The sequence below is a fragment of the Haliotis cracherodii genome, unplaced genomic scaffold (assembly GCF_022045235.1).
Source record: "Haliotis cracherodii isolate W230 unplaced genomic scaffold, xgHalCrac1.p SCAF_1, whole genome shotgun sequence".
NCBI classification, from domain to species: Eukaryota; Metazoa; Mollusca; class Gastropoda; order Lepetellida; family Haliotidae; genus Haliotis; species Haliotis cracherodii.
In genome coordinates, this window is record NW_027266264.1 from 25,007,693 (window position 1) to 25,035,421 (window position 27,729).

The window sequence follows — 27,729 nt, forward strand, 5'->3', positions numbered from 1 at the left end:
ACCTAGCATATCTTATTATGCTGAAATTACTTTCAGAAAACCTTCCGTACTTGTTATGCCAGTATTGATGCCTTTGAAATATGTAGAGCTTTGATAGAATTATTATTGACCATTTCTGGGCGTTATCCAATACTTAAAATGTGTAGGCCTACATGACACCTTAATAAGGTTAGGTAGCTATCTTCATAATGGCGTCCGCATTAACAATATCCTGAGTCATCTAAAAATCTATCGTATCTAAGTCCTATCAAATCACTGCACCCCAACCATATATTGTCACCAGTCGATATGTGCCCGGCGACAATAGAAGCCGTAACAAGTAGTATACTTTCTTTGGCTCGTAAGTTTAATTCATCCGATCAACGTATTACATAGTTTATACAATGTGTCATATCAGTTAAAAGTTATATGGCAAGATAATGCATTATCAACTGTTATTTCATCTTCAGACTTAGTGATAGTTGATATTATCTCACACCCTAAGGCGTTTACTATGTTTAAAGCTGTTAATCATGCTAATCAGTTCGGCCATGAGTAAAGACAAAACTGTTATAGCCGTAAGCAAAGCGTGATAGCAAGAATCAAAGGTAATGGCGCCGGAAGCCATTTGCATGTGTAACGTTGGTTGGCTGTAAATACAATGACAACATGGACATATAGCCAGGGTCTGCTTTAAAATTCATAAGAAGGCAAGACTCTATAACAGAATCACCACACAACCATACCCCTTTCCAGCAGAATAATACGCAAGCTCCTTGTGCTGATATGGAAACAACATATTCACCTCATCTAGTTCCGCTGATGTTGTTGTTAACTCTGATGTTGTTGGGAATTTCAACGTCGGCTGATTCACTCGCCTTCATGGACGAGTCTCACCTCGGTGTTTCTGGTAGGTGGTATTTTGTTGTGCATGTTTAGCATATATAAACTACCGGGCAAAAGAAACTGACCACTTGCAAATTAAGGTTTATCTGAATAAAAGACGGTACTATAAGGGTGCGATGAATTAGAACGTTATCAAAACACATTCACCAAAACACACCCTGTGCACACAAGACAGTCACCTTTTGTAGGGTTCAGTGAATTTCGTGCAGTCATGAAGTATGGGGAAGCCGGAATTTGGGCAAACACACAGCAGCTTCAACAGGTGTGGCGCAGAATGCATATGCCTGCGACTGACGACATCCGTGAGGAGATGTATTTTGGCGTGCTTTGATGCAGGGGGTGGTCACACACGCTACTAAGGACATGTCTTGTCACATGATTTGAGTTTATGAGCACCGTTTGGATGGACTTTGGCACGTATCAACGTATGTTTTTATTTTGACCCCATGTCTTTTTCGCTCGGCTTTATGGGAAGTGCACTATCGATATGGCTTTGCAATATTGTACGGACATCGAAAAATGATTCCTTTCTTTAAAATAATCATCATAGGTTAACACCTGCGTTTGTTTCTTTTTATGGAGCTCCTGAGCAAGGTGGTAAGTTTCTTTTGCCTGAAAGTTCTGATTGAAAATCTAAAGAAAACAAAATAAATATGTATTGGGAAATCATTAATTGATATTTGTAGTACCCTAGGTCTCTATATTGTAAATTGTCATTTTGGGTGTAACACATAGGGTGTGAATGAGTTGAGTTTAACGCCGCTTTTAACAGTATTACAGTTACATTGTATATCGCAGCGTGTCAGCTTAATGTGGGAGGAAAGCCCGAAATGATGTAGGTCGCAGACGTTTTCCACTTCGGTGAAACCCACGAGCACGGGTATGATGCTTACAAACCTAGAAACATAATCGGGCCGAACTTGGATTCGAGCCCACAATCATAGGTTTTTGGCGTGCCCAAGGGATGCAACTCTGCACAGCGAATCGCGGCGCCTTAGACAACTTGGCCACCCGTATACCCTCTGACACAATGACAGGAACAATGACTTTTTTTAAACATGGGTGCCAGCTTAAGTGATTATTGCATTATATGAACTAATGTTACATATTTTATCAGTGTTTGTGCCTATTGATGACAGATCGGAATCACACTATCTACCAATTGTGTTGAACTACACGTGTATTATGGAAAGAAACAGAAACATGAGCAATATCCGATACGATCAATAGATAAGGAAATTGGTGAAAATACATGAGTTTATAGGAACTTTTATTTCAGAAGAGATTAGAGATTAGAATTAGAAATGGCGAAAAACATGATTGTACAAAATGTTCACAATTCAACAGAATGTTCTGTGGTACATTGATAAAAGCAGGGTAATCACATTTTCCAAAATGGTATTTTCCAACACAATGGTCATTGGTAATAACTCTACCATTATGTAAAAGCGGAGATAGAATCATGTCAGATAGATTAAAGGTCTTATACATATTAGTTATACATATCAGTTTTTAATGGGAGATGTTGGTCATTGGTTCGAGATGAAAGAACGATATCAGAGGAATAAGCTGGTTTTCAATGAAGATATTCAGATCAGACAACATATTTGTGTTAAATGTTTTAATGCAAAAATATTTATCTAAATGAAAAGGGAGATTTCATGTAGCCTTTATTGATTTTAAGAATGCTTTTGATTCATTAGCTAGGAACCGTCTTATGATTTTACTTGAAAAATTAGTTTATCAGGGAAAATATTAAAAGCAATACGCTCAATATACACCTGTTGAAAATTCAATTTAACAGTTACATTATACTCAGTGAAGTGTTTAAATGTAAAACAGGAGTAACACAAGGTTGATCCATAAGCTGTGAAAGCGGACAGATGAACACAGTTACATCCATTCTGCATAGAAATGCTCATTCTGCTTTTCTCAGATGAAATTATACATACGGTAATGTGTTTGGATTATTGAAGCACTTGAAAACATAAAAACCGTTTTGTGAGAAATGGAACCGTTAAATAGATTCAAAATGAATTAAACGTTAGATTAAGAGATTTCAAGAATGGCAAGCAGCGATAAATATAAGCTTGAGATGTGAAACCTATTCATGTTGTGAAATGTATCTAAAACCAAACATTACTTGCTTAATAACAATTCCATGTACACTCGAAGATAACTATGGGGAGGAATATACTAGATGTAGGTTTTTGTTCCCAAAGAAGACAAAATCTGCATGTTTTGAAATTGAAATGTGATTGAAATTGAATTTCATGTCATATTAACATTTTCATTATATAATTTTATAAGAAATCAATATCTTCAAAAAGGTACATTGGTAAGTGTACATTCAATTCAATTCGTACTTTCGTGCCTGAAAACTGAACCTCAGTTGTAGTTGACCTAATGACTTTCTGTAAACTAGCATTGTTATTAGGAAAATTGACACTTTAACGTTTTCATGATATGCCTCTATTACCTAACAACCAAATGTAAAATTATGTACCTTTGTATGTGGGCCAATGGTCTTGAATACATTCAACAGAATGGAATTGAAGAAAAGGGAAATTATTTAAAAAGCATCTTTAATAAATTAGATTCAACGTTACTTCACAGATGTGGTAGACCCAGTGTTAATCCATTCTGCTCACATCCGTCATGAAAGATCCGCCACGCACATGCCTGATATTCTTCACTTCCGGTTTGAACTCTCTGGCACAGACATTTTGCTAAATTTGACACGGAGTGAACGAGACATAGAGAGTTACCCTGTCTATCTGACCGACGAACGTGGATCAACACTTCAAACCGACCTGAAGCAACATGACGTAAGTGCTTCTTCGATTCAAACCGTCATCTGAACACAAGACAAAATCTTATGTGATAAATAGAATGTGTCTTTTCATATCAATATATCGACACGAGTCGATAAAAGTTAAAAAGACCCGAGGTTGAGAAACTATTTATCATCCAACATCATTCTTCCAACTTTTTCAGTTTGTAATCTAACCAGCTTCAGTAGCAGAGAGATGTACTGAACAAAAACGTTGGGGTTCATCGTGAATGTTTGGGAAATAACTGTAGTGAAGACAGAGCACACAATTCCACATCTACATATTTTACATGTCCATATGAAGCCTAACTTCCGTTTTCCGTATATATACATAATTTGTGAAAATAAGTATGCATTCGTAACAGTATGACAAAATGTTGTTGGTTTCGACAGAACACTGCTGTTTATCGTGATTCTGTACAAGGATCGGCCGCCATCATTACGCGGGAGGAGGAGGATGTTTATCATCTGGTAAGAAAGTGATCACGTGCCCAGCTCACCATGCTTGTCGTATTGTCGTATTAGCCGACTGAAAACGTGTGGTTTCTATGTGCGACCTGGGTTTAAATGTGTTACCCTCGACGGTCATTTTGTAACTCGAGTTTTCAGCCATCTGTTGCGCCAAAGGCTTGGTGTTTTTTTAATAGGCCGTCGTATTGTGGCTGGGGTATTGCTGACTGCAGAGGAAATCACACACCTTAAACGGCATACACAACAACATAGGTTAACAACATGAGGAAATGTAGACGCACGGGTGGCCCATTTGTCTAACGCCTTGCAAGTCGCTGTACAGAGTTGCGTTCCTTACATATGTCAGGATCTGCTGTACATGTATTCGAATATCTATATTGCGCTGATTAAATATTTGGTTTGTCAGCATAATACCGGTACCAGTACTCATTGGTTAAAATCAGAGCTGTAAACGTGTGGAAGACTGCTTCTGTTTGTTTTTTCCTCACCTATTAAGATGACACGCCGTGGTACGACAAGAATACTTGTTTAATCTAGGGTGAACCAAGCAATCACCCATCATTGATAAATTTATTGGATTAATAGAAACTTCTTCGAGACTTCGGCTGTTTAGTCTGTATTAAGACAAAGATAATTAAAATTATATATATATATATATATATATATATGTATATATATATATATATATATATATATATATAACATATTGTCATGTTGACTTTATGCTTCTTGAGGCTGGGACGATCCATCACAACGACCAGACGTACAAGATCTGGCCAAAGAAACATCGCGTTTACAAGCGCCAGGCATCCACAAGCAGAAACCAGCACCAGCTGCGCCAGATTGTGTCCTTTGATCTGAAAAACGACACAGTGAACATTCAGCTTGATATTCCTTTCGATGTAGAAGGCATTCCGTCAAATGTAGAAGGCATTCCGTCAAATGTAGAAGGCATTCCGTCAAATGTAGAAGGCATTCCGTCAAATGTACAAGGCATTCCGTCAAATGTGGAAGGCAATCCGTCAAATGTACAAGGTATTCCTTCGAACTTCAAGGCATTGCGTCAAATATACAAATCATTCCGTTACATTTACTAGGCATTACATCAAACGTTTTCGAAACATTGGTTCAAATGAATAAGGCGTTTCTTCAAATTCTGGTCAGAAACCTGATTATACGACAAGTTATTCCATTGTCACTGATAAAGACGTAGTATAACCGACCCAAGTACGTCCCACATGCGGGAATGCTGCTGACTGGCGAAAGAAATATAATCAGACATCCCCTAAGGTATTCTTTATCACATGTGAATACTTACATTATGTTTCAGGCATTACAAACGCGACTGCTCAATATATCATCGAGCTGGCCATATTCCCGGATTTCAGTGACTATACTGTGTAAGTTCTACATGTGTGTTCAAAGACGTCAAACGTTCAGCACGTGTGTGTGTATGTGTGTGTGTTTGTGTGTGTGTGTTTGTGTTTGTGTTTTTGTGTGTGTGTGTGTGTGTGTGTGTGTGTGTGTGCGTGCGTGCGTGCGTGCGTGCGTGCGTGCGTGCGTGCGTGCGCGTGTGTGTGTGTGTACCCTAAACAAAAAGTAAAATTGCTTGACGTTTTTGGTATGGCGTGGCCGGGAATCGACGCTCTATCCACTAAACCACGGAAGCTGTATATATATGACGTACACATGCGACTCATTTACAGATTCCGTATATACAGTTATAAGAGAACCTATGTTATGCAGACATGATAATTGTGTTTCCAGATATTCTAACATGTGCCCATTATTGCAGCTTTCTTGCTTCCGCCGAGGGCAACACGACCGTCACCATCTCCAACATGAGATTGTACTACGCCTTCGTGCAGGAAATGGTAAAACAGCATTGTCATAATATCACGTCTACGTGCTATACGACATCAATGTGTCACAATGTACTTAATTGAAGTGTCACATCAGTTTCCATAACGTCCATGTGTCAGTATTTAAATGTGTAATTCAGTTCAGTATTTTCCAGTACATTAAAAACTACAACATAGTACTACACTTTAATAACAAGCTTTATCAAAAGCTACGTTAGACATGTGAAGGACCTTTTCAAATGTCAAATCATTGACAAAAATTAAATTCCCTATTTTGACTTTGTTCCCGTGTTTGTTAATGACTTGATTTGTATGTGCTTGAGAATGGCGCGAAAGGTTGTGCAAGATACGCTCACCTTTCCGCGAACACCTGCTATCATCTCTATTTAATAAGCTTTATTAAAAGCTACGTCAGACATGTGAAGGACCTTTTCAAATGTCAAATCATTGACAAAAATTAAATTCCCTATTTTGACTTTGTTCCCGTGTTTGTTAATGACTTGATTTGTATGTGCTTGAGAATGGCGCGAAAGGTTGTGCAAGATACGCTCACCTTTCCGCGAACACCTGCTATAATCTCTATTTAATAAGCTTTATTAAAAGCTACGTTAGACATGTGAAGGACCTTTTCAAATGTCAAATCATTGACAAAAATTAAATTCCCTATTTTGACTTTGTTCCCGTGTTTGTTAATGACTTGATTTGTATGTGCTTGAGAATGGCGCGAAAGGTTGTGCAAGATACGCTCACCTTTCCGCGAACACCTGCTATCATCTCTATTTAATAAGCTTTATTAAAAGCTACGTCAGACATGTGAAGGACCTTTTCAAATGTCAAATCATTGACAAAAATTAAATTCCCTATTTTGACTTTGTTCCCGTGTTTGTTAATGACTTGATTTGTATGTGCTTGAGAATGGCGCGAAAGGTTGTGCAAGATACGCTCACCTTTCCGCGAACACCTGCTATCATCTCTATTTAATACTGATTCATATACACATGAAGATGATGTAGTCATAGGTTTACAATCGACTTTGGCTTATGAATATGGAATGGGTTTTATCGCTTCTATTAATTCACTTTTTATCTTTAAGTCTCTAACTTATATAATAAATTACTTAAACATGGCTTGATATTACAGATTCAGCTTCGATATGACACAGTGAACAGACAGGACCCTTCGATCTCAATCACTGTCTGGATAAAGTACATCAACATTGCAAAAGTAAGCAAGGGAACACTTATATCTCTATCACTTTTTGGGTGGGGAAAGTGGGGAAGTAAACTCGTGGTTACAGCGTTCGCTCGTCGCGCCAAAGACCCGGGTTGGACTCCCCACATGAGTGAAATGTGTAAAGTCCATAATTGGTGTTCCCCGCCGTGATATTGCTAGAATATTACTAACAGCAGCGAAAACCAATTGTGGGCTAACTCATTGTACGAACGAGGAACATAAACATTACCACAGTAGACAAGGGAACCCTTCTCTCTCTGTCACTGTCTGGATAAAGTACATGAACATTGCCACAGTAAGCAAGGGGACCACCTGTCTCTGTCACTGTTTGGATTATCATGTATGTATGATCATACACGTGTTCTAAGTTGCTATGTATGTTTCTATCATGTACGTTTTCTACATTTTCTGACTTCAGCATAAACGTGTATGTATGCTATACGTGTCCCACAGTTACTGTGTTTATCATATACGTGTTCCACAGTTACTGTGTTTATCCTAAACGTGTTCCACAGTTACTGTTTATCATATTGGTTTTCCACAGTTACTGTGTTTATCATATACGTGTTCCACAGTTACTGTGTTTATCATATACGTGTTCCACAGTAATTATATTTATCATGTACGTGTTCCACAGTTACTGTGTTTATCATTTACGTGTTCCACAGTTACTATGTTTATCATGTACGTGTTCCACATTTACTGTGTTTATCATATACGTGTTCCACAGTTACTGTGTTTATCATGTACGTGTTCCACAGTTACTGTGTTTATCATATACGTGTTCCACAGTTACTGTGTTTATCATATACGTGTTCCAACGTTTTTGTGTTTATCAAGTACGTGTTCCACAGTTACTGTCACACAGTGTTTATCAAGTACGTGTTCGACCGTTACTGTGTTTATCATATACGTGTTCCACAGTTACTGTGTTTATCAAGTACGTGTTCAGCCGTTACCGTGTTTTTAACATGTACCTGTTCCACAGTTACTGTATTTATAGTGTACTTGTTTTGCAATTACTGTTCCGATATAGAGGACCAATAATCCCACCACCAGGTAAGATCAGCTTCTTTTTTGGCTCTGGCATATATCAAGAGCAGTGTTAAGAAGAGCATGTGTGTGTGTTTTACAGATATTGCAGGTGTCATAAAGACGTTCTACAAGTAACTTATCATTCATAAATCTGTTCTTCGATACTGTATGTGTCATAAACATGTTAAAAGGACATCATAAAACGATCTACAGATAACATAGTATCGGTGGAATCGATATTTATCATGTATACTTTATGTTTAAGCACATACATGCTCTACAATCCTTTACTTTATCCATCATACAGGCATTAGTGTTATGCACTCTTTGTGTATTCCCTGAATAACAACTATCATTATTGTGATCACACAGCGTGTTTATCTGAAGCTGAGGCAATGGCAGAAACAATGGCAATGCTACTACTACTACTACTACTACTACTACTACTACTACCACCACCACCACCACCACTACTACTACTACTACTACTACTTCTACTACTACTATTACTACTACTACTACTACTACTACCACTACTACTACTACCACTACTATTTCTACTGCTACTACTACTACTACTACCACCACCACCACTACTACTACTACTATTTCTACTACTACTACTACTACTACTACTACCACCACTACTACTACTACCACTACTACTACTATTTCTACTACTACTACTACTACTACTACTACCACCACCACCACTACTACTACTACTACTACTACTACCACCACCACCACCACTACTACTACTACTACTACTTCTACTACTACTATTACTACTACTACTACTACTTCGACTACCACTACTACCATTTGGGGGAGGTTTTATTGTGATAACACTTCTACAACGAAGAAGGTTAGTTAATCATTTGTTCTTTCGTTTCTCAAGTCCGCCGCTGAGTCTCCTTGGACCGAAACCACAAAGAACGGAAGCGTTGTACCCGCTCAATCGGCTCTCGTAAATCATGTACAATTCCTTTCTGCTAACGCCCCTATGTCAGCCGACGCCTATATGATCTTCACAAGGTAAGCTACATGCGTTGTATATGTGTGTAATACATGTAAAAGACGTGGTGATCATTAGTCCATGCGGCTTTAAGCAGTGGTACGCCATTGATGAACATGTATCCATCTGAGGGTATCAGCCCAGATCGGTCTTTGGGCGTACTTCCTTAATATTATGTTTCCCTTCAATATTAAGGTCACGTGATAGGCGATCATCAGAACTTGTGTTTAGTATTGAGAGGCCAAGGATAATACACTGCGGGCTAATCTGGGATTCCTACGTGCGATCTTGGACTCAGGCGCGCCACTCCCCAGACGATTCCCCCGAGACAGGAAATGCAACTGAAGTTTGTCGAAGAAGCTTTCCACAACAAAAATTTCATGTTGCAGAAGACAATGACGTAGGTTTGTGTAATGTTCAAATGTTCCTCATCATTGATTTTACATTTCTTGTTGCAGGTATGACTTGACATTTACTGGAATTTCCGTCATAGGTGAGTCAGTTGGATCCAGGAGCTTGGATTTAGTGCAGATTTCTTCTTTTTATATTTCTTCTTCTCTTTGTTCTGCTCCTTCTCTGTCTTCTTCATCTTTTTCTTCTGCTGGGATGATAATATATCGAGGAACCGAAAGTGGTGAGACCAGAGTATTGTATTCTGATCTGAACTGTATCCTGAACTGTAACTGATGCTGCTTGTGATAGAATCTAAATACTGTGTTCTAGGTGTCTCCTGTGATGAGACTATAATTGTACTTATGGGTATCACACGTGTGGAGATATCAATATCGCAAACCCTCGGGATACTCAACGTATCTCGTCAGATGCATTCTAAAAAATATATTCTCGTTGTACAACAGAGTGCTAGACGGTGTTTTATGTTGGTAGTTTTTGCTCCAGGTGTGGCCACCCTTGATACTCTGTGCACAAACATCCCTGTGAGCATCAGCCAAAACATCCAAGGTGGTTCTGTTGGGGCACTTGCTGCTCATGAACTTGGACACATGTAAGTGTTTCTACCCTAAACGGAATATCCCACTACTGTTTGGGAAGTTTTCTTAGAGGGCGAGTAATATGACCTTTATTATTCTTTCGGGAATAAAAAAATACTCTCGGCCTAGCACTGGCATTCAATAGTAAAATAGTAAAATATAATCTAATGTCTTACATCATTTCGACAATTCCTAACAATGGCATATATATTGACTCTTTTGGTTCTTTCTGTTTTAGCTTGGGTTTACGACATGACTCCGACATTGGTTGCAACGACACCGACCGCTTTGTAATGTCAGCTACTAGTGTATTACGACCCCCCTCTCCTCTCGCTCCGTCTAATCTCTGGACCTTCTCGTCATGTTGTGTGGAGACTTTAAAGACAACTCTATCTACTGCTCAGTAAGTAAACTCTCGTCGATTATTGGCGAATTTGAAGGCGGAACGTTTTTACCTTGCTCGGTATGATATAGAGAGGGTGTTTGGGGGTGGGGGATTGGGGGTGGAGAGAGGGGGTTTATGAGGATGGATAATTCTAGAGGGAAATGATATGTGTAAAATGAGAGGATTGAGGAGTTGAGGTGTGATCAGTGACTTTGATACTTCAAGGTGTTTTTAACAAGATCACACATGGATTCGGAGGGGTGTTTAGCATGCTGCATATAAGCTTTTGTGAAGTTCCCAACTGATTTACATATTTGGAAAGTTAATTGGAGGTAAGGCACAGCAGGTAAGCCATATCCTTCCTCTATGGATATTGTCATGCCTGATAAGTACTGAACTATATCACTTGCATTCATATCACCCATGGGATAACCAATTGCAAAGCCTTCATATGTCCTTAAATTGGCGTAAATGTTATCTATCAATTACTCTTTGTTCTGGTATGATGGCACATAAATGCGAGAAATTCCTTTCCATATTCATAAGACATCTGTGATTTAAGCAGAGCCCATTGTACGATTCCGGCTATATCATGATCATGAGTCTTTATGAATCACAGGTTGGTGATAATACGTGCGAAAAGAGGATCGTATCCTGTCCCATCAGTGGCACCCGTTACAAACACATACAAAGTCAAGTCAATTATTCAACTGGAAAAACACACGGGAACACATTGTCAAACTAGGACATTGCATCAGACATATTTTTTGTCACCGATGGGTGAAATTTGGAAATGTACACTTGTCAAGCATAAAAAAGTGAAAGCTTTGCTGAGGCTTTGCATGTTGTAACCTTGATCAAACACCTTTATGGAAGAGGCGTTCTTTGGTGGCGTTCTTCGACATCTTCGGGGAAAAAACATGCCTCGTTGACTTTTGGAAAGTTGAAGTCATCCCATTTGGCATACAGTCATGGGAAGAGAGATTTATTTGTCACTTTGAATCTTTATGCATAGATCTAAATAGGAAACAAGTCTCACTGGTCTACTGTATATCTAGTTAGGTTGGTAATTTGTGGAAGAGATTTTGGCTATTTGGTCCATATTAAACAACATTAGATCATCGATATACATTGAAGCTAATGTTTCATATTCACTTGTTTTGACATTGTTTTAACAAATGTTATTTCAGCGTGCCCATAACACAGTAAATGTGTTTCATTCTGTTTTCCCCCCAGAAGCGCTTGTGCTCTCAACACCTCCATATCCGGTTCTATTCTTTCAACGGACGGACAACGTGCAGGTCAAACGAGTAATAGCGATGAGCAGTGCGTAGCACTACGGGGACCTCAGTCGAGGTTTTGCAGGGTAGGTAAACAGCAAACAGCTGCAGGTGTCACAGCAAACATCGATCACTTTATTATCACAATTGGATTTATACAAATGGTGTGAAAATTATACGTCATGAACTATTTCCCAAAGAAGATAAATGATTTATCACCTTAACTGGCACACCTTGAATATTTTGGTATTTCTGTTAGTTGTAACGAATGGGTGGAATAAAACGCCATGGATAACTGATGATAACTGATATGGTATATGGATTATTGATGTTTTTAGACTATTTTAGTCACTTCCTAAATAATAAACTAAGTTGTTTCGGACGTCATTTCTTGATACTGATAGAATGCATTTGTGTACATAAACGCTCCGTTTTCACGTTTTGTTTTACATAACCATTCCTTGATGGTTGGTTTGTTCTCTACAATTCCAGGCTGTCTCACCTTACGAAAATGGAAACAATTTTGAGTCGATGTGTCGGATTCAGTACTGTTATGGAGGTGGAAACCTGTGCTATGGGATGAGTCCCTTAGAATATACATCATGTGGCGATAAGAAGGTGAAACTGTTATCGTATTTAATCAACTATGTAGCTCGATATCAAGGGATTGAATTCGAGATGTGTCCTGTTATGCAATGAAAGTTAACTACAAGCTTATAAATCTGGAACTATACTTATACGATTCTTGCAATCGCCAAGTGTTTGATGGTGTTTACATTCATATTGATGTTGATAAGAGAATATTAAAATTGTGAAAGGAGGGTTGCACTACATACTTTTGCGGTATACATATCTTACGAAATATGTTTGAACTGTATTAAATACAAATCAAGTATAATAAACATAATTGTGTTCTGGTGGACAAACAATTGACGCACAATGTATTCAGTCAAAAAAATGTTTCTCTAAATTGACGAGCATTCTGCAGTTGACGAAGTAGACCCAATTTATGGATAACAACTTCTTCAATACTGTAAAGGCGATGTTTCGGTATAGATCTTTATACAGCTGTCAAGCAAGACTGAATTAGGACTTACTTATATTGGAGATTTAACGTGCGCTTTCCGACTGCAAGCGTATGTCGCACACGGGCCCGGCCAGGCCATTTAATGTGTTTCCGAAAAGAAGAAAAGTGAGTTTGTGCAACCCAGGAAGGGGCTTTAGGGGCTGCTTATATAGTAAATATGAAATTTTGAGATTTGGAATGAATGCCAAGAGTGGGTGGAGGAAGAACTCAGGTAGCTGTGTGTGTGTTGGGGGGGGTGTGGTTGTTAGAATAGGTAGTTTTGGTTTTAATATTTTATTTGGGGTTTAAATGCGACTAATTAGTCCTGTTTTAATTAGGTATATACCTAAGGATTTAATTTTTCTAATTTATTTTGTGGATTTAGAATTGATTCTAGTGTAAGTGCGGTTTTAAGTTTTAGGGTGGTCTGTAGTGTTGGGAATTAGGAACGTTGTACAGAATATATATAGTAGGTAGCGGATTAACAGTTGAGGATTAACAGTCACAACAATGCATACATGAATGGGATAACATGAGTAGGTAATCACAACAGAAGGATAATACTGTAACAACGTATTGGATAGAGAACACGTAGGTAGAAGCCAATGCCAATTAAACCGGATAAGTTTTCACAGGTGTGGTGATTATTGCTTAATGAGTTCACAGTAGGTGGATTGCATGAAATAGCCTTGATCTCTTTTGATTGATGGCTTGTGGACTGCTTCTGTTCGTTTTTTTTCAGTGAAGGCCCGGGGGTGGTTGGAGAGGATTTCGACGTTTTCCCAGTTAATGTTGTGATTGGGGCAGTTGCTGATATGGTCCGAGATGGCTGATTTACAATGAATGGGAGGTCGATGCGGAAGGGCGCTGATTCGGGTTCAGGGGTCGCAGATCTGGGTGTGGGATGGAGTACAGAGGTGATGACTTTGTCGACGAGATTGGGTGGATAATTGTTGAGGTGGGTGAAGACTTGGCGGAGGTGTTCGATCTCAGGTTTTGGGTCAGCAGAAGAAAGGTTGATGGCTCGTTTGGTGAGGGTAGAGATGATGCCAGTCTTAGTTCAAAGGGATGGTTGGAGTTGAAGTGGATGTACTGTTCGGTGTGGGTGGGCTTCCGGTAGACACTGGTTTGGATTCTGCTTGTAGGGGTTCTGGAGACAAGGACATCCAGGAAGGGTAGTTGGTTGTCCTTTTCTATTTGGACGATGAACATTTTACGGGGATGTTGTTGGTTTCGATGTTGTAATAGCAAGTTTGGGTCTTGGTCTTGGTCTTGTTTTAGGACGACAACTTTTCTGTACCAGGAAATAGGTTGGATGGATGATGTGGTGAGGGCTTGCTGTTCGAAGTAGGTCATGTAGATTTCAGTTAAGATAGGAGAGAGTGGGGATCTCACAGGTAGCCCGTGTATCTGCTAGTAGTACGCGTCCCCCCAGGTGGAGTAGGTAGAGGAGATACAGGCGGTAGTGAGGGCGATGATAGATACTGTGGATAGGCTTCAAGAGGAGTTTCAGTGATGCGACGACGGAGAATTTGCAGTGTGCCATCTATGGTTTTATGTTGGAGAAGGAGTTTGGCGGGTTGTTCCTTCTTGAACTTTACAGTATTAAAGAAATTGTGTCTACTTTGTCATCTGTCAACTCCAAAGTAATGCCTGTAAAACAGTTAGTATGCAGAGAGTGACTTCTGACATTCTTTGTTCAAGCCCACTGGTAACGGCAACCTGTTTTACTGCAGCTATTATCTGCTCTGCATTTTTCTGACTGTTTAAACTTTAAACGTTCTTTTGCAGTGGTGTGAACGTGGTGTGTGTGTCTCCAATGCTGCAGCTCCAGCAAAATCAGGTAATAACTCGATTATGTCTGAGACAAGATACATTAATAGTACACTGTGATAAACATCCATGATATGAAGATGGCATTTTCCTTGTGTACTGGATTGCATCATGTATGCACTGGAAATTACACCTATAAATAAACTTTAAAATAAAAAGCTATCATTTGTCACACATGACTAACTCAGCTAATCTGACATACACCTGCATGATTTTTATATGATCTTCGGAAAGTTGAGAAAATGCGGCCATCTGTTTCAACAATAGCTATATTCTGTTCACTTTACAAGATCGGTACAACATATAGTTTATTTATCTAAAGAATGAAAATTGTTTATGACTTTATTGCCTTCACTGAAGCTATCTTGTTATCGTACGAACACATTTGTAACAATAGCAAATGGACTAAAATGTCCGCCACACAATATCTTAACGAGTTAAATATGTACGTGAAAAATTTGTTTGGATAACGGTGATTAGTTAATTACTTTAATGCGTTTTTTAACTTATACGTTCTTTTATACTGAATCTAGTTTGGGGAATCTAAGTCTTGTTTTAGCTCCATTGAAATAATATCGAAGTTAAGTGAGCCGCTTCCACGTATACAATAGTAATGTGGAACTGAAAATGAGCTTTTTCCACATTTATTAAACAGATGCATATTGCCAAACATACTCTAAATATTCTTATGTTGGTGGGAGTATCCCTATCCTTACGCGTATTCTGATTGACTTGCGCCGTTTCGATACATGACGGCCATCGAACGGGTTGTGAGTCTTCTTGTTCGTGAAGGAGATATGACAGTACGGCTATTTCCTCCTATATGGTTTCACCTAGACTGCAAAGGCAGGTACTTAGTTTGGAACTGCCCGCAGTTATGTGGAAACGCAGCCCCTTCAATATGAAATGTTGAAAGGACGCCATTTATTTACAATGTAAATCTTATCGCCAGAATGTAAAAATAATGATGATCAATTTTCACCATACCTAAATCATAAGAGGTCACCATCTTTGGCTGTCACTACATCAGGATGATAGTGAGATTAAGATATTATCTTTCGGCACCTTGATTTATTATTGCATGTAAACGAGACCCAAATCAGCATTAAAACTACAGCTATGTAGCTATGTCCCTCATGAAGACCCGGGTTAGAATTGGTCTTCAGAAACACATGCTTGTCCTTAGAGCTGACTAGCGGGATCGGGTGGTCAGGCTCGCTGATTTGCTAGATACATGCCTCGCTTTGATCTATACCAATGATGTCACACACTGGATTGTCTGCCCAGGCACGATTATTTTAATACTGCATGTATCCAGCTGGAATATTGCAGAATGCGGCGTTAAACAACAAACAAACCAATATAACCATGTGCATGCTCTCCCCTGCTGAATTTCGCCTACACGTTTGTTTCCACAGCCAAGTGTCCTCAAGGTGATCGTCCGGGGTATGGTTGTCAAGCGTCTAAATGCGCGACCTATGCCGCATTCCAGTTGCTGTTATGTTGTGCCACGTGCGCTGAACAGATTCCTCAGAAAACGACCACAGTGAGATTCGTCCTTTTCCAAACCTTGCCCGGCTTCCAATTATTCGGATAGGCAAACCAATGAACCGGATGAAATACTTGTCTATCTGTCGACTGTATTTAGATATTAATCAAGGAAGTTTTGAAATTCTGCAATGATGTGTGTAACATTTACATATCAACACATTTAACTGTATTTGAAATATTATTAGGTGTTATTATATTTGTATTGCTCTCAGTGGTGTAGATCATGACTTTAACTTCCTCATATTTGTACAACTATTCTTCTGTGTCGTGTAATACAGGCTCCTCATACTTCATATGATTTGTAAATGTCAGATGCAAATGTTCCTGTGAAGTACACAACCACTGGGTTAAAGGATATATCATATGTTATCCCTGTTGTGATGCGTCTTTTATCGGTACAGAATGATGCCAGTGTTACCGTGGTCAGTGATGAATTTCTTAACCTTCGAATTCATGAGTGGGATTTGTTTGTTTGTTACTTGTCGCCAGACTTAGCAATAAAACAGCTGTATGAAGGTGATCTGTGAATAGTCGAGTCTGGACCCGACAATCCAGCGATTGATATTGTGAGCAATAATTCACACCGTTGTGGTACGATGACACGCAATCATAAAGTCACCAAACCTAAATATCCGATCGATTTAGTGATAACTTACAACCAGCATAGGTTGCTGGGGACAAGTTCTAACACGGAATCCCAACGAGGGTAACTTAACGTCACTTTGGAAAGTGAGGTCGGTTGTAATTTTCAAGAATACCTTAACTGATTTATTTATTTCTGTTATTTTGACAGATCAATTGAGAGTATTGATATAATTCCAAAATGCACTGGACAGAGAGGCAGAACAGTGAACAGGAGAATATGTTGTCTGTATTTCATGAAAACTGGAAATTCTGACTTGATGTGTGACACATTTACATATCAACATATCAATTAATATAATATTATGGGTTCAATCGTCTTTTCCTATGTTTGAAGGTCAGGGTTTTGGATAGCACGACACAAGTACAGGAAGTGAGTCTGTTCAAGCTCAATGATTATGAATAAAGACATATACTTCAGAATCATTATTGTATATATAAATTCAATATACACGAACGGAAAAAGGAAACTGTGTTTCATATGAAGTCCAAAGAAAATATATTCATTCTGAAATTACATAATGCATGTTTCAATATTCTTCAGGACATCTCGATTTTAAGTTCGTGATAGACAATTTGCACGTGCATGTTAATGCACGGTGCCCAATTAGGAAGTTTGCGTGTTTGATGGGAGCCAGATACTAACATACGTGGGTTTTTTCATGTGAACAACACACAATGATTGTTTAGCTACCAGGTGTTCATGAAAAGAACAAACTGTTTCATATGAAGTTCGATGAAAATAAATTCATTATGAAATCAAATAATGCATTTTGCAATATTCTTCAGGACATCTCGACTTTAAGATCGTGATAGACAATTTTTACGTGACAATGACACAACTAGACACATCGTTGTTAAAAGCTATTTAAATGGCATACAATATCATGTTCATCCGTTTGTGCAAATGCAGGGTATAAAGTTGCAGCAGGATTATGCCCACCCACATGTTGCACGTGTTGTAATCTACTTTTGGAGCGAATATAACATACCTGTACTGCCATGGGGGAGAATTTGTACGGGAGAGAATTTATACCGGGACACCGGCTGTTTCTCCAGACCCTTCCCACACAGAACATGATGGGAAGAGATTGGCCAACGTCTACGACAGGGCCAGGACCAGTCGGCAACGCTATCTCATTTGGGGTAATCTTTGGTTGACATTTGGAACAACATCCCACAGGCTGTATTAACGCAAATGCTAGTAATATCCAATATTGACATTGTTAATTGAGTTGTTACACCTCTTTTAAGTGGTTGCTATTTTCAATAATATAACATTTACTCCACTTTATATTAGGCAGAGTTACTTCTACCCGTTAGAAAATGTTTCTTCGTAACTAACCCACAAGTTACACAGCTACAAGCATCTACAACTATGGCAATAGAAGGCCTAGTGTTTCCAGTCAAGAGGTATATGTATGTCAATTGACTTTAATTTATTCCAAACTGTTTATTACAACAACTGCTTGATTGGCATTCTTGAAGTTGGTGAGGATGTAAGAAAACGTACAACTTTGTGGATAAAAACGTATGAATTATTACATATAGTGACGTTTCGATGTTGATTCTTACACTTCCTTTCTTGTTATTACAATACTTCTTGCCATTTCTACACAAATGAATGAATAAGGATCTACAGTGTAAATCCAAGATACAAATATTTACATGATCAATGTCCCTATCATGTACGCAGCTGCTGTTTAAAAGGATTAACATACTTAGCACCTGTCTGTGGTGTTTCTTTTGTCGGTACGAATTGATCCTCGTGTTACCATGGTCAGTGTTGGACAAAAAACAAAAAATGCTAAATGAGTGACGTGGATTTAACTCCGCTTTGAATAGATTTGTCAATTTAAATGATCGTTCAAACGATATTTCTAAAATTCTTCAAACGATTCTAAAAAGTCCGAATAGGTTTTAATAGCAAAGACAGTTACTGCAGTTGCATGTATTTCGATCAGTTTGAAAGTCAGTGAGTGAGCGAGTCAGTGACGAGAAAAGCAAATGGTTCAGTATAGAGTTAGGGGTTACCTGTGTAGGATTAGGTTTCAAATGTTCAATTTAGCAATTTTAAATCTTTAGGCAATCCAGCTCAACAATAAAAAAACATATGTTGTTTATCTCCATTCTACCATGAGGAAATACCACATTCAGTTATTGATTAAACTGAGAATGGATGCGGTGATTTGTTTATATATTTTCTTACTAACTGAAACATGAGTATGTTTGAACGGTAGACTTGTTTATCAATACTTTACACATATTTATTTACAGACTTGTTGTAGATTATGTAGTAGTCCCATATGAACAGATTCCTTACTGTAAATACTTTCATCTCTTGTCCAATATAATGAATTAACACAACATTATGCCTTGTGGTTAGATCTCCGGTCAGAGTGCTTTTGAATGGACCATTTGAATTCGACGCAGATCAGACCAGAACGGAAAGGCGGTGTGACACTTCAAAAGTGCCTGGTAACTTTGTTAATGACGGGGATACTTGTGATAAAGCACAACATTGTTTAGCCCCTTTTAGACGGTGCTTTGAATGTAAATGACGTTAATCTGGCCTACGCTGCTATTGCGACTTTAGTTGATAGTGAGATGAGTGATAAACTGCGTAAAGTTGTATACATCGAACCATATGCATAGGGGAGCAAGCACAATAGTAAACAATCGTACTGGAACGATAATCTGCAGTGTATGTTTTCAGTTGTGTGCAAGAAAGGAAAGCCTGGTTGAAATGTAAAGGGAATAAATATGAAAAGAGCAAACTTAAACAAGACTTCTGTGAACAACGAAGATTATTCGACAGAGGTTTGAAGAAATCCATGATAGAATATAAACAGAAGAAGAAGGAAAGGTTATCAAGTTATTAACTGACGGAAACAAAAACATTTGGAGAGAATTGGGGAAAACAGTAATTGGTAATGTGAGAAAGAGTTTTATTCCAATGGAAATTGTTAATACGGATGGAACGGTTCGAGCTGATACAGACACTGTCCTGAGAAAGTTTGAAGAGGACTATGGATTGTCATATAATCCCCAGCAGGAAAATAGTGATTTTGATGAGGGACGTGCACATTTAGCCTTTAATCGAAGATTGTGGATGAGGTGTATTTTATACATGTTCTTAACACCCCAATCACGAGAGATGAGGTGGCGTATGCCATATACAGAGCCAAAGTTGGTAAGGCAACTCCTGTACAGAGTTATCTCTCATAGCTTCGAAAGGGAACTTCAAGTGTACCTTATATCTGAATTTAAGGAAAGATTTAACCAATCCCTCAGGAAGGTCAGGGCAGTGATCCGCGTGACCCAGTGATCATCAGGCCCCTTACCATACACTCCACACCCTCTAAGATGTATGCTGACGTCATCAATCAGAGGCTATGCAAATACCTCGAAGCCCAGGATATCTATAGTATTGTTAATAATAGAACAAATTTAAAACAAATCAACATTCTCATGTTTTATTGATTACAAAAAAGCGTTTGAATAGGAAAGTCCTGTGATTTAAACTCATGGGATATAGTATTTCAGGTAATATTAATTGAGCTGTCATATCCCTGTATGACAATGTTTTTTGCTGTGTCCAAGTCAACTAGTATGAAACTGATATCTTCCTTGTACAGTTCGGTGCCAAACAAGTATGTGTCTTATCGCCCACTGTATTCGCTGCTTCGGAGTTGAAGGAGAGCAATTGTGGGATCCAGATTGACGACATGCACGTTACCGTTCTGCTCTATGCTGATGAAAACTTTTTGCTGAGTAAACGTTGTACATTTCAGGGCGAGAAGCGTGGGTCAACATAGAGAGATTCTTTATTTCCTCCAGAAGTTAATCCGAAAATTATACATAATTAATGAAACGTATTCACACAATCTCATAATACCTAGTACATATATACAATACAAGACAGTAGCACCAGTGTCATGCCATTCACACAGTACAAAAGGTTAGGTCAGATGTCATAATCAAGGTAATAGTCCGGTCAATATAGTGTCAAATCCTACCAAACCCACCACAAATTGCAACAGAAATGATTTCTCCTGTTTCATGTTCAGAAGGCATCCCCTCACAACATATTTAAAATCTAGGAAAATATAAGTTGGGGAAAATTGTTTAGTTTGGGTATGATCTTTTGGGGGTAAATCAATGTAAAATAAAAGAAAGCCCGAAAACTTAGTGTTTCATTTTTCCTTGAACCATATCAAGTTGGATATCAAATGAAAGCTGGCATCACATGCAGTCCTTTTGTATCTATAGTTTGTATCTATTTTGCATAAATGTGAAATAATCGGCCTTTGAAACAAAAACAAAAACAAAATTGGGGGAAAAACACATATATCCATATTTATTCATTTCCATAATTTTTGTAAGTCTTAACTATATTTATTTGATAATATTAAAAATTGTTTATTTGTTTGAAATCATTTCCTTTTTAAATCTTATATGTCAAGAGAGTTCATCAATAAATGTTGACAAAGTTGACAAGTTACACATTAGCGGCCATGTTTACCAAGGAGACATGATAACAAGGTCATCAGTAAAGGCAATGTCAAGAGCACATATCTTTGTAGATACCAGTGTGAAGACTTTGCTGGTAGCGAAGATTTTTCAAGTTCCAATAAACAAGTCTGAACAGAAATTTGAAGGACTAGTCCAAGACATCATGAGAGAACCGGGGGCCACGGGTGGCCCAGTCGTCTAAGGCGCCGCGATTCACTCTGCAGAGTTGCGTCCCTTAGGCACGCCAGAAACCTATGGTTGTGGGTTCGAATCCCGGTTCGCCCCGATTATGGTTCTAGGTTTGTCAGCACCATAGCCGTGCCCATTGGTTTCACCCGAGTGGTAAACGTCTGAGACCTGCATCACCTCGGCCTTTCCTCCCACATTAAGCTGACACGCCGCGATATGACTGGAATACTGTTAAAAGCGGCGTTAAACCCAACTCACACACTCACTCACTCATGAGAGAACCAATGGAGGAAGTGGCAGAAGAACCAGTAGTGAAGCGACAAAGGAACTAGTGGAGGAAGTGACAGAGGAACCAGTGGAGGAAGTGACAGAGGAACACCCAGATTGCTCACCTGACAATGAAGATCTCACAGACATACGTTAGTCGCCACTTTGAGGCATATGAATGTACTGTATCAAGTACTTTTTGTAGCCCTCGTGGTGAGGTGCTAACAAGAGTTGTGTCGTCTGCAAGCAAAACAGTTGGAATATCTAGACCAAATACACAAATACCACTATTTGCTTGTCTAAGGGCTGTGATAAGGTCATTAATAAAGACTAAAAAGAACCAAGCAGAGAGAACTCTTTCTTGTCCGACACCTTGTCTTACATGGTATATATCTGACTGCTCACCCTGATAAGTAACAAAAGCATGGCTATTTGCATAGCTATGGTGTAATAACTTCCATGTATTTCCTCTGATACCCATTTGGTGTAATTTATAAAAAGGCCGTCATGCCATATTCTTTCGAAAGCCTTTTCATTGTCTAAGAAAGCAGCATATACTGTAGAATCTCGCTGTATGTAAAATTGAATACTTTCAATAAGGGTAAAAACGGACATTATTGCCCCATGTTCTTTCCGAAAGCCGAACTGGAGCATGTCAGTGAAATCAGGATTTGTCTTTATCATTTTTAGTTCAAGGCGCTTAACAATAAGTTTTTCAAACAGCTTTCCAATTCAATGCATGAAGGTGAGGTTATACCTCTATAGTTTCGGGGATCCGATTTGTCATTCTTACCCTTGTATATAGGAACGACCATTCCTAGTCTATAATTAAAAGGAATGTATTGTAGTCTTAACATAGCATTAAACAGGGCACACAGATATCTTATCAGGGATTCCCCCCCGTGAATTATATGCTCGTTTGTAACTGTATCAGGCCCAGGGGACTTGTTTCTACTCAGTGTTTTTACAGTTTCATATATTTCTACAGTAGAAAATTGTCTTTCTAATTCCTCATCATGTGTCCCTATCTCTTCGTGAATACGTTCAAGGGAAGAATATATTTCTTTTCGAAAGTGTCTGAGCAATATGGCTGAGCTAGATCAGAGTAATATTTTTCCCACAATCTACAAATGTCCGAGTGTGTTGTGACACTCTCTCCCTCATAGTTGAGTTTTGATATATCTGTAGTTTGTGCACTTTGCTTTCTTACAGTTTTGTAAAAGGAATGTATATCAAGTTCAGATGATTTTTCAATTTCTGTAAGGACTTCCTTCCTTTTACCTTTTTTGGATTTACGATTTTTTTCATTTTTGTAAGATATACGTTCGTTTGAATCTTTATCTCTCGATCTACAATTTTTGAATCCAAGCTGTTCGCGCCACCCTCATACGACAGTGCGCGTTATCAAGACCATCTTGACTCCAAAATGGTTTAAGAAAGGGCTTAAACATACCTTGTGGGATACATTTGTTACCTGCATGTATAAAAATTTCATTTATGATGTCACATTGTTTTTCTAGATTTTGTGAAGGAGTGGGGATCTGGATTGCCATCATATGCACATTTGATATATCTATCAACTTCTGCTTGAAACATAGAAATATTAGCCTTATTTGCTTTTACCAACTTAGGGATAACTCGCTTTATATTTTGATCGGGGCTAGTTAGCCCTTCTTGTGATATAGAAATATGACAAGGAAAGTGATCAGATATTTCATAAGGACAGTTTGCTATAATGTAACAGTCTGTAATGAAGTTCCGTAGCCATGACGGCACAAGAATATAGTCTATAAGGCTTCGTGAGGTGTTATCTTTTGATCTGCATGTATATCCTGGTCCTCCGAATTGTACCATATTTACCGTGTTGCTTCGGAGTTGAAGGAGATCAATTGTGGGATTCAGATTGACGACATGCACGTTACCGTTCTGCTCTATGCTGATGAAAAGGTATCGCTGAGTAAACATTGCACATTTCAGGGCGAGACGCGTGCGTCAACAAACAAACGGGACTTTCTACTGTGATCACGTGGTAATCGCCGACGCTGATAGCTACCGTTACCTCGGGCGATGGTTACATGTCAACTGTGATCTACGTTATGTTGCGAGGGAATTGGTTAATTCTGCTTCCAGAGCACTGCGTTTTCCTGTCACTTTAACGTGTTTACAAGACTGTATGACAGTGTTGTGCAACCTGTTTAATCATATCTAATTCTCTCTACAATGATAAACAATAACATTTTCCTGAATGTCTGAGATGTTTACAAATCTGAGATGTTTACTGTTTCTTGTGAAACCAAGGAGCAAAAAGTCATGTATGCTGCAAGTATAATACATACACCGCGAACTGTGGCGTTCGAGACGACAGGGGCACCTATGCCGCCAAGTTCACACATTGCTAAGATTGTTCATTTTCTCGGGCAAAAGAAGAATCAGTTGCAAATATCGCCGTAACAGAATCCACAGTGCGTAAGAGGCAAACCAGAAATGAAATATATGATGGGTACCTTAGTATTGGATATATTGGGGACTCAAACCTTTAATTTATTTGAAAATTAATCATTGCATTACTAGTCTTTTATGTGATTTGCTCTTTGGTGCAAATCATTTTGTTATAGTTATATTCTACATTTTAGAATCCTGCATTTTACTAGTGAGGCACACGTTTCAAATTTACTGCCTACTTAACCCCCTTGCGTCCATTTCTTTATCCTCTACCGTCTATTTCTGTATCCTTTACTGCCTACTTAATTATCCTCTACATTGTCCTCTACTGTCTACTCCTGTATCCTCTGCTGCCTACTTAATTGTCCTTTACCATCTACTTCTGTATCCTCTTCTGCCTACTTAATTATCCTTTTAAGTCTACTTCTGTATCCTCTACAGTCTACTTCTGTATCCCTCTACTGCCTACTTAATTATCCTCTACTTTTGTATCACTCTAACATCTACTTAATTATCCTCTACCATCTACTTCTGTATCCCGCTACCGTCTACTTCTATATCCGTTTACTGTCCATGTCTGTATCCCTCTACCGTCTAATTCTGTATCCCACTACTGCCTACTTCTGTATCTCACTACCGCCTTCTTCTATATCCCTCTAGCGACTTCTTAATTATTATAAAAGGGCAACACAACAGAACAGTGCCCTTACCAGCAGAATAACACGTATGTTCCTTGCACTGGTACAAAAACAACATACAGTCAAGTCTCGTTTATCCGACACTCGTTAATCCGACAATCGGCTTTATCCGACACAAATGATCGGAACCGATTAAATCAGGGCTGTTTAGACCCGTTAATCCGACAGTCTCGCACTCCGACACACCTGATCACGAACGTTGATAATACCTAATTTCGTTTATCGTTATCGACATACTCGTTAATCCGACATAATCATAAGCAATCAACAATGTCTGATTAACTGAACTTGACTGTATTCACCTCATCTAACTCCGCTGATGATGTTGTTAACTCTGATGTTGCTGGGAATTTCAAAAATAACGTTGCCACTGTAAGTACGGGGTTAGTTTCTTGTATTGTAGTAAATTAAAAGTCAGGATTTAATTTATTAAAAACCCCTCAGACAGGACAATTATGTGGCTGTGTTTTGCAATACAATGAGCCATGACAGATTAATTCTAACCATTGTCATATGAAAGAATCGGGTGTTCCTTTACTTCTGTTGAAAAGGATATATTTTTATTTTAACCAGATTTGTTTTGAGATTATTGCAATGACACGTCACGCGAGGTCGGCGAGATGGTCCCATACAACTCCTAATCAGAGCCATATATTAATCAATTATTTTTCACGAATAAATAAAGCGATAAAACCCCAGAAATAATCGATTATACGATTCCGATCATATCATGAGCTTGTGTTTATGAATCACTATCGACTAGTGATGATACCACTTGTTGGCGTAAAGGTGAGCGTATCCTGTCCCACTGGTGGCACCCGTCACAAACACATGCAGAGGCAAGTCAGATGTTCACCTAAAAAAAACCACTGGAACGTTTCGTACAAGTCTACATAGGGACTTGCATAGGACATAATTTTTGTCACTGATGCGTAAAATTTGGAAATCTCCTCCACATGCCTACCATAAAACTGTTTGAAAGCTTTATTTAGGCTGTTAATGCTGTAACCTTGATCAAACAAATGCTGAGCAATAGGCGCATGACGCTCTTGAAGTTCATTTTCGATTTACCTCAAAAGTTGTTAAATATAGACACCAAAGGTTAAAGCCGCTAGAAAATTGCTTGACAAAAAAAGGATGTTGAAGTCATCCCTCTCCTCATACAGTCTCCTGGAGAGTGTTTTTGTCATTCTGGATCTTTATGCATAGATCTAAATATGAAACCAGGTGAGGCGGTCTCACTGGCCATCTTTATGTACAGTTCAGGTGGGGAAATTATTTGACCATCATTAAATAATATCAGATATACCTGAAGCTTAAGTTCAACTACTTGACCAAATTCATTGTCTTGACTGTGTTTTAACAAATACCCGTAACGTAGTAAAGAACACAAAGAAAATTCATGTGTTCCATTCTGTTTTTCCTCCAGAACTGCATGCGCTCTCAAAACCTCTATATCCGGTTCGACTCATTCAACGGATTGGCCACAATATATGCCAAGGTTTTACTGCACATACGGTATTGTCAGCATTCGTCAGAGTGAAAAAAAGAAACATGGAGATGACAACGTTGCTGATGATGATGGTCATGTTGATCAGGATGGTCATCATTACATTAATTTATAGAAAACACGTTATACAGCGAGTAGCTGCTCTTTACAATGGCTGCAGAGATAAACTTACTTAACAATAAACAATTACTGATTTAAATAAACAAAACAGGATTAATCACATGCTTAGGCTACCTCAATCTGATTAATCTCGGATACAAGTTCTCGCTACCGCTGAGGACATCCCATTACAGGTCGACAGAACGACCTCTGTGAGTTTTGTCCTTATGACTTCTGTGAATAAGATTTTAAAACTCATGCATATCACTGTCCAGTGCATGCATTGGACAAACAGACTGTCTAATGCACGCAGTGGGCAGTAGCACAGATTGGATGTAACATATACATGCAGGGCATGTATAGATACCTTCGAATTCAGAGATGTAACTTCCATTTTTTATTGTTTATTTATTTATTTTGGAAACATGAACAGAAAATATCTTGTAGCAGAATGTTGTAGAAGGAACGTATTTGTATTTAGAAGTTATATAAGTTAAACAGTTTATATTTCTATAATCATATGTATAGTGACATCTTGTCGAAGATTAATATCTTCAGTCATATTTCCATATAAAAAAAGTTTTGAAATCATATCCATTCTCATAGAAGTATTAGCAATAACAATTGCATATAATAACTGTAAACTGAGGGCAAAGGAAAGCTAATGTAAAACATCTTCAAAATGGTGTCCTGAGTCATCTAAATATCTATCATGTCCAAGGCCTTTCAAATCACTGCACCCCCGGCATATATCGTCGCCGGCGATAACATGTGACGATTGGCGAGATTATGAGCCGATATATATGTGCCCGGCGACACTATATGCCGTAACAACAGGTATCCTTCCTTTGCTCGTAAGTTTACTTTAACCGATCAACGTTTTATGTAGATATCGATTATACAATATGCTGTATCAGTTTAAGATT

General features: G+C 38.5%; 1 protein-coding gene across 1 annotated transcript; it reads left to right on the forward strand.

Annotated features, from left to right (window-relative positions):
* The first annotated feature begins 801 nt into the window (after nucleotides 1–801).
* Nucleotides 802–16,487, forward strand: LOC139462340 (A disintegrin and metalloproteinase with thrombospondin motifs 20-like). Its single transcript, XM_071243994.1, has 15 exons — nucleotides 802–889; nucleotides 3,502–3,713; nucleotides 4,112–4,189; nucleotides 4,924–5,161; nucleotides 5,520–5,589; nucleotides 5,985–6,063; nucleotides 7,192–7,275; nucleotides 9,221–9,357; nucleotides 9,796–9,830; nucleotides 10,235–10,340; nucleotides 10,565–10,729; nucleotides 11,948–12,077; nucleotides 12,484–12,609; nucleotides 14,849–14,900; nucleotides 16,309–16,487. Exons 1-15 carry the CDS (start codon nucleotides 802–804, stop codon nucleotides 16,485–16,487), a joined length of 1,779 nt encoding a protein of 592 aa, XP_071100095.1.
* Nucleotides 16,488–27,729: the final 11,242 nt, after the last annotated feature.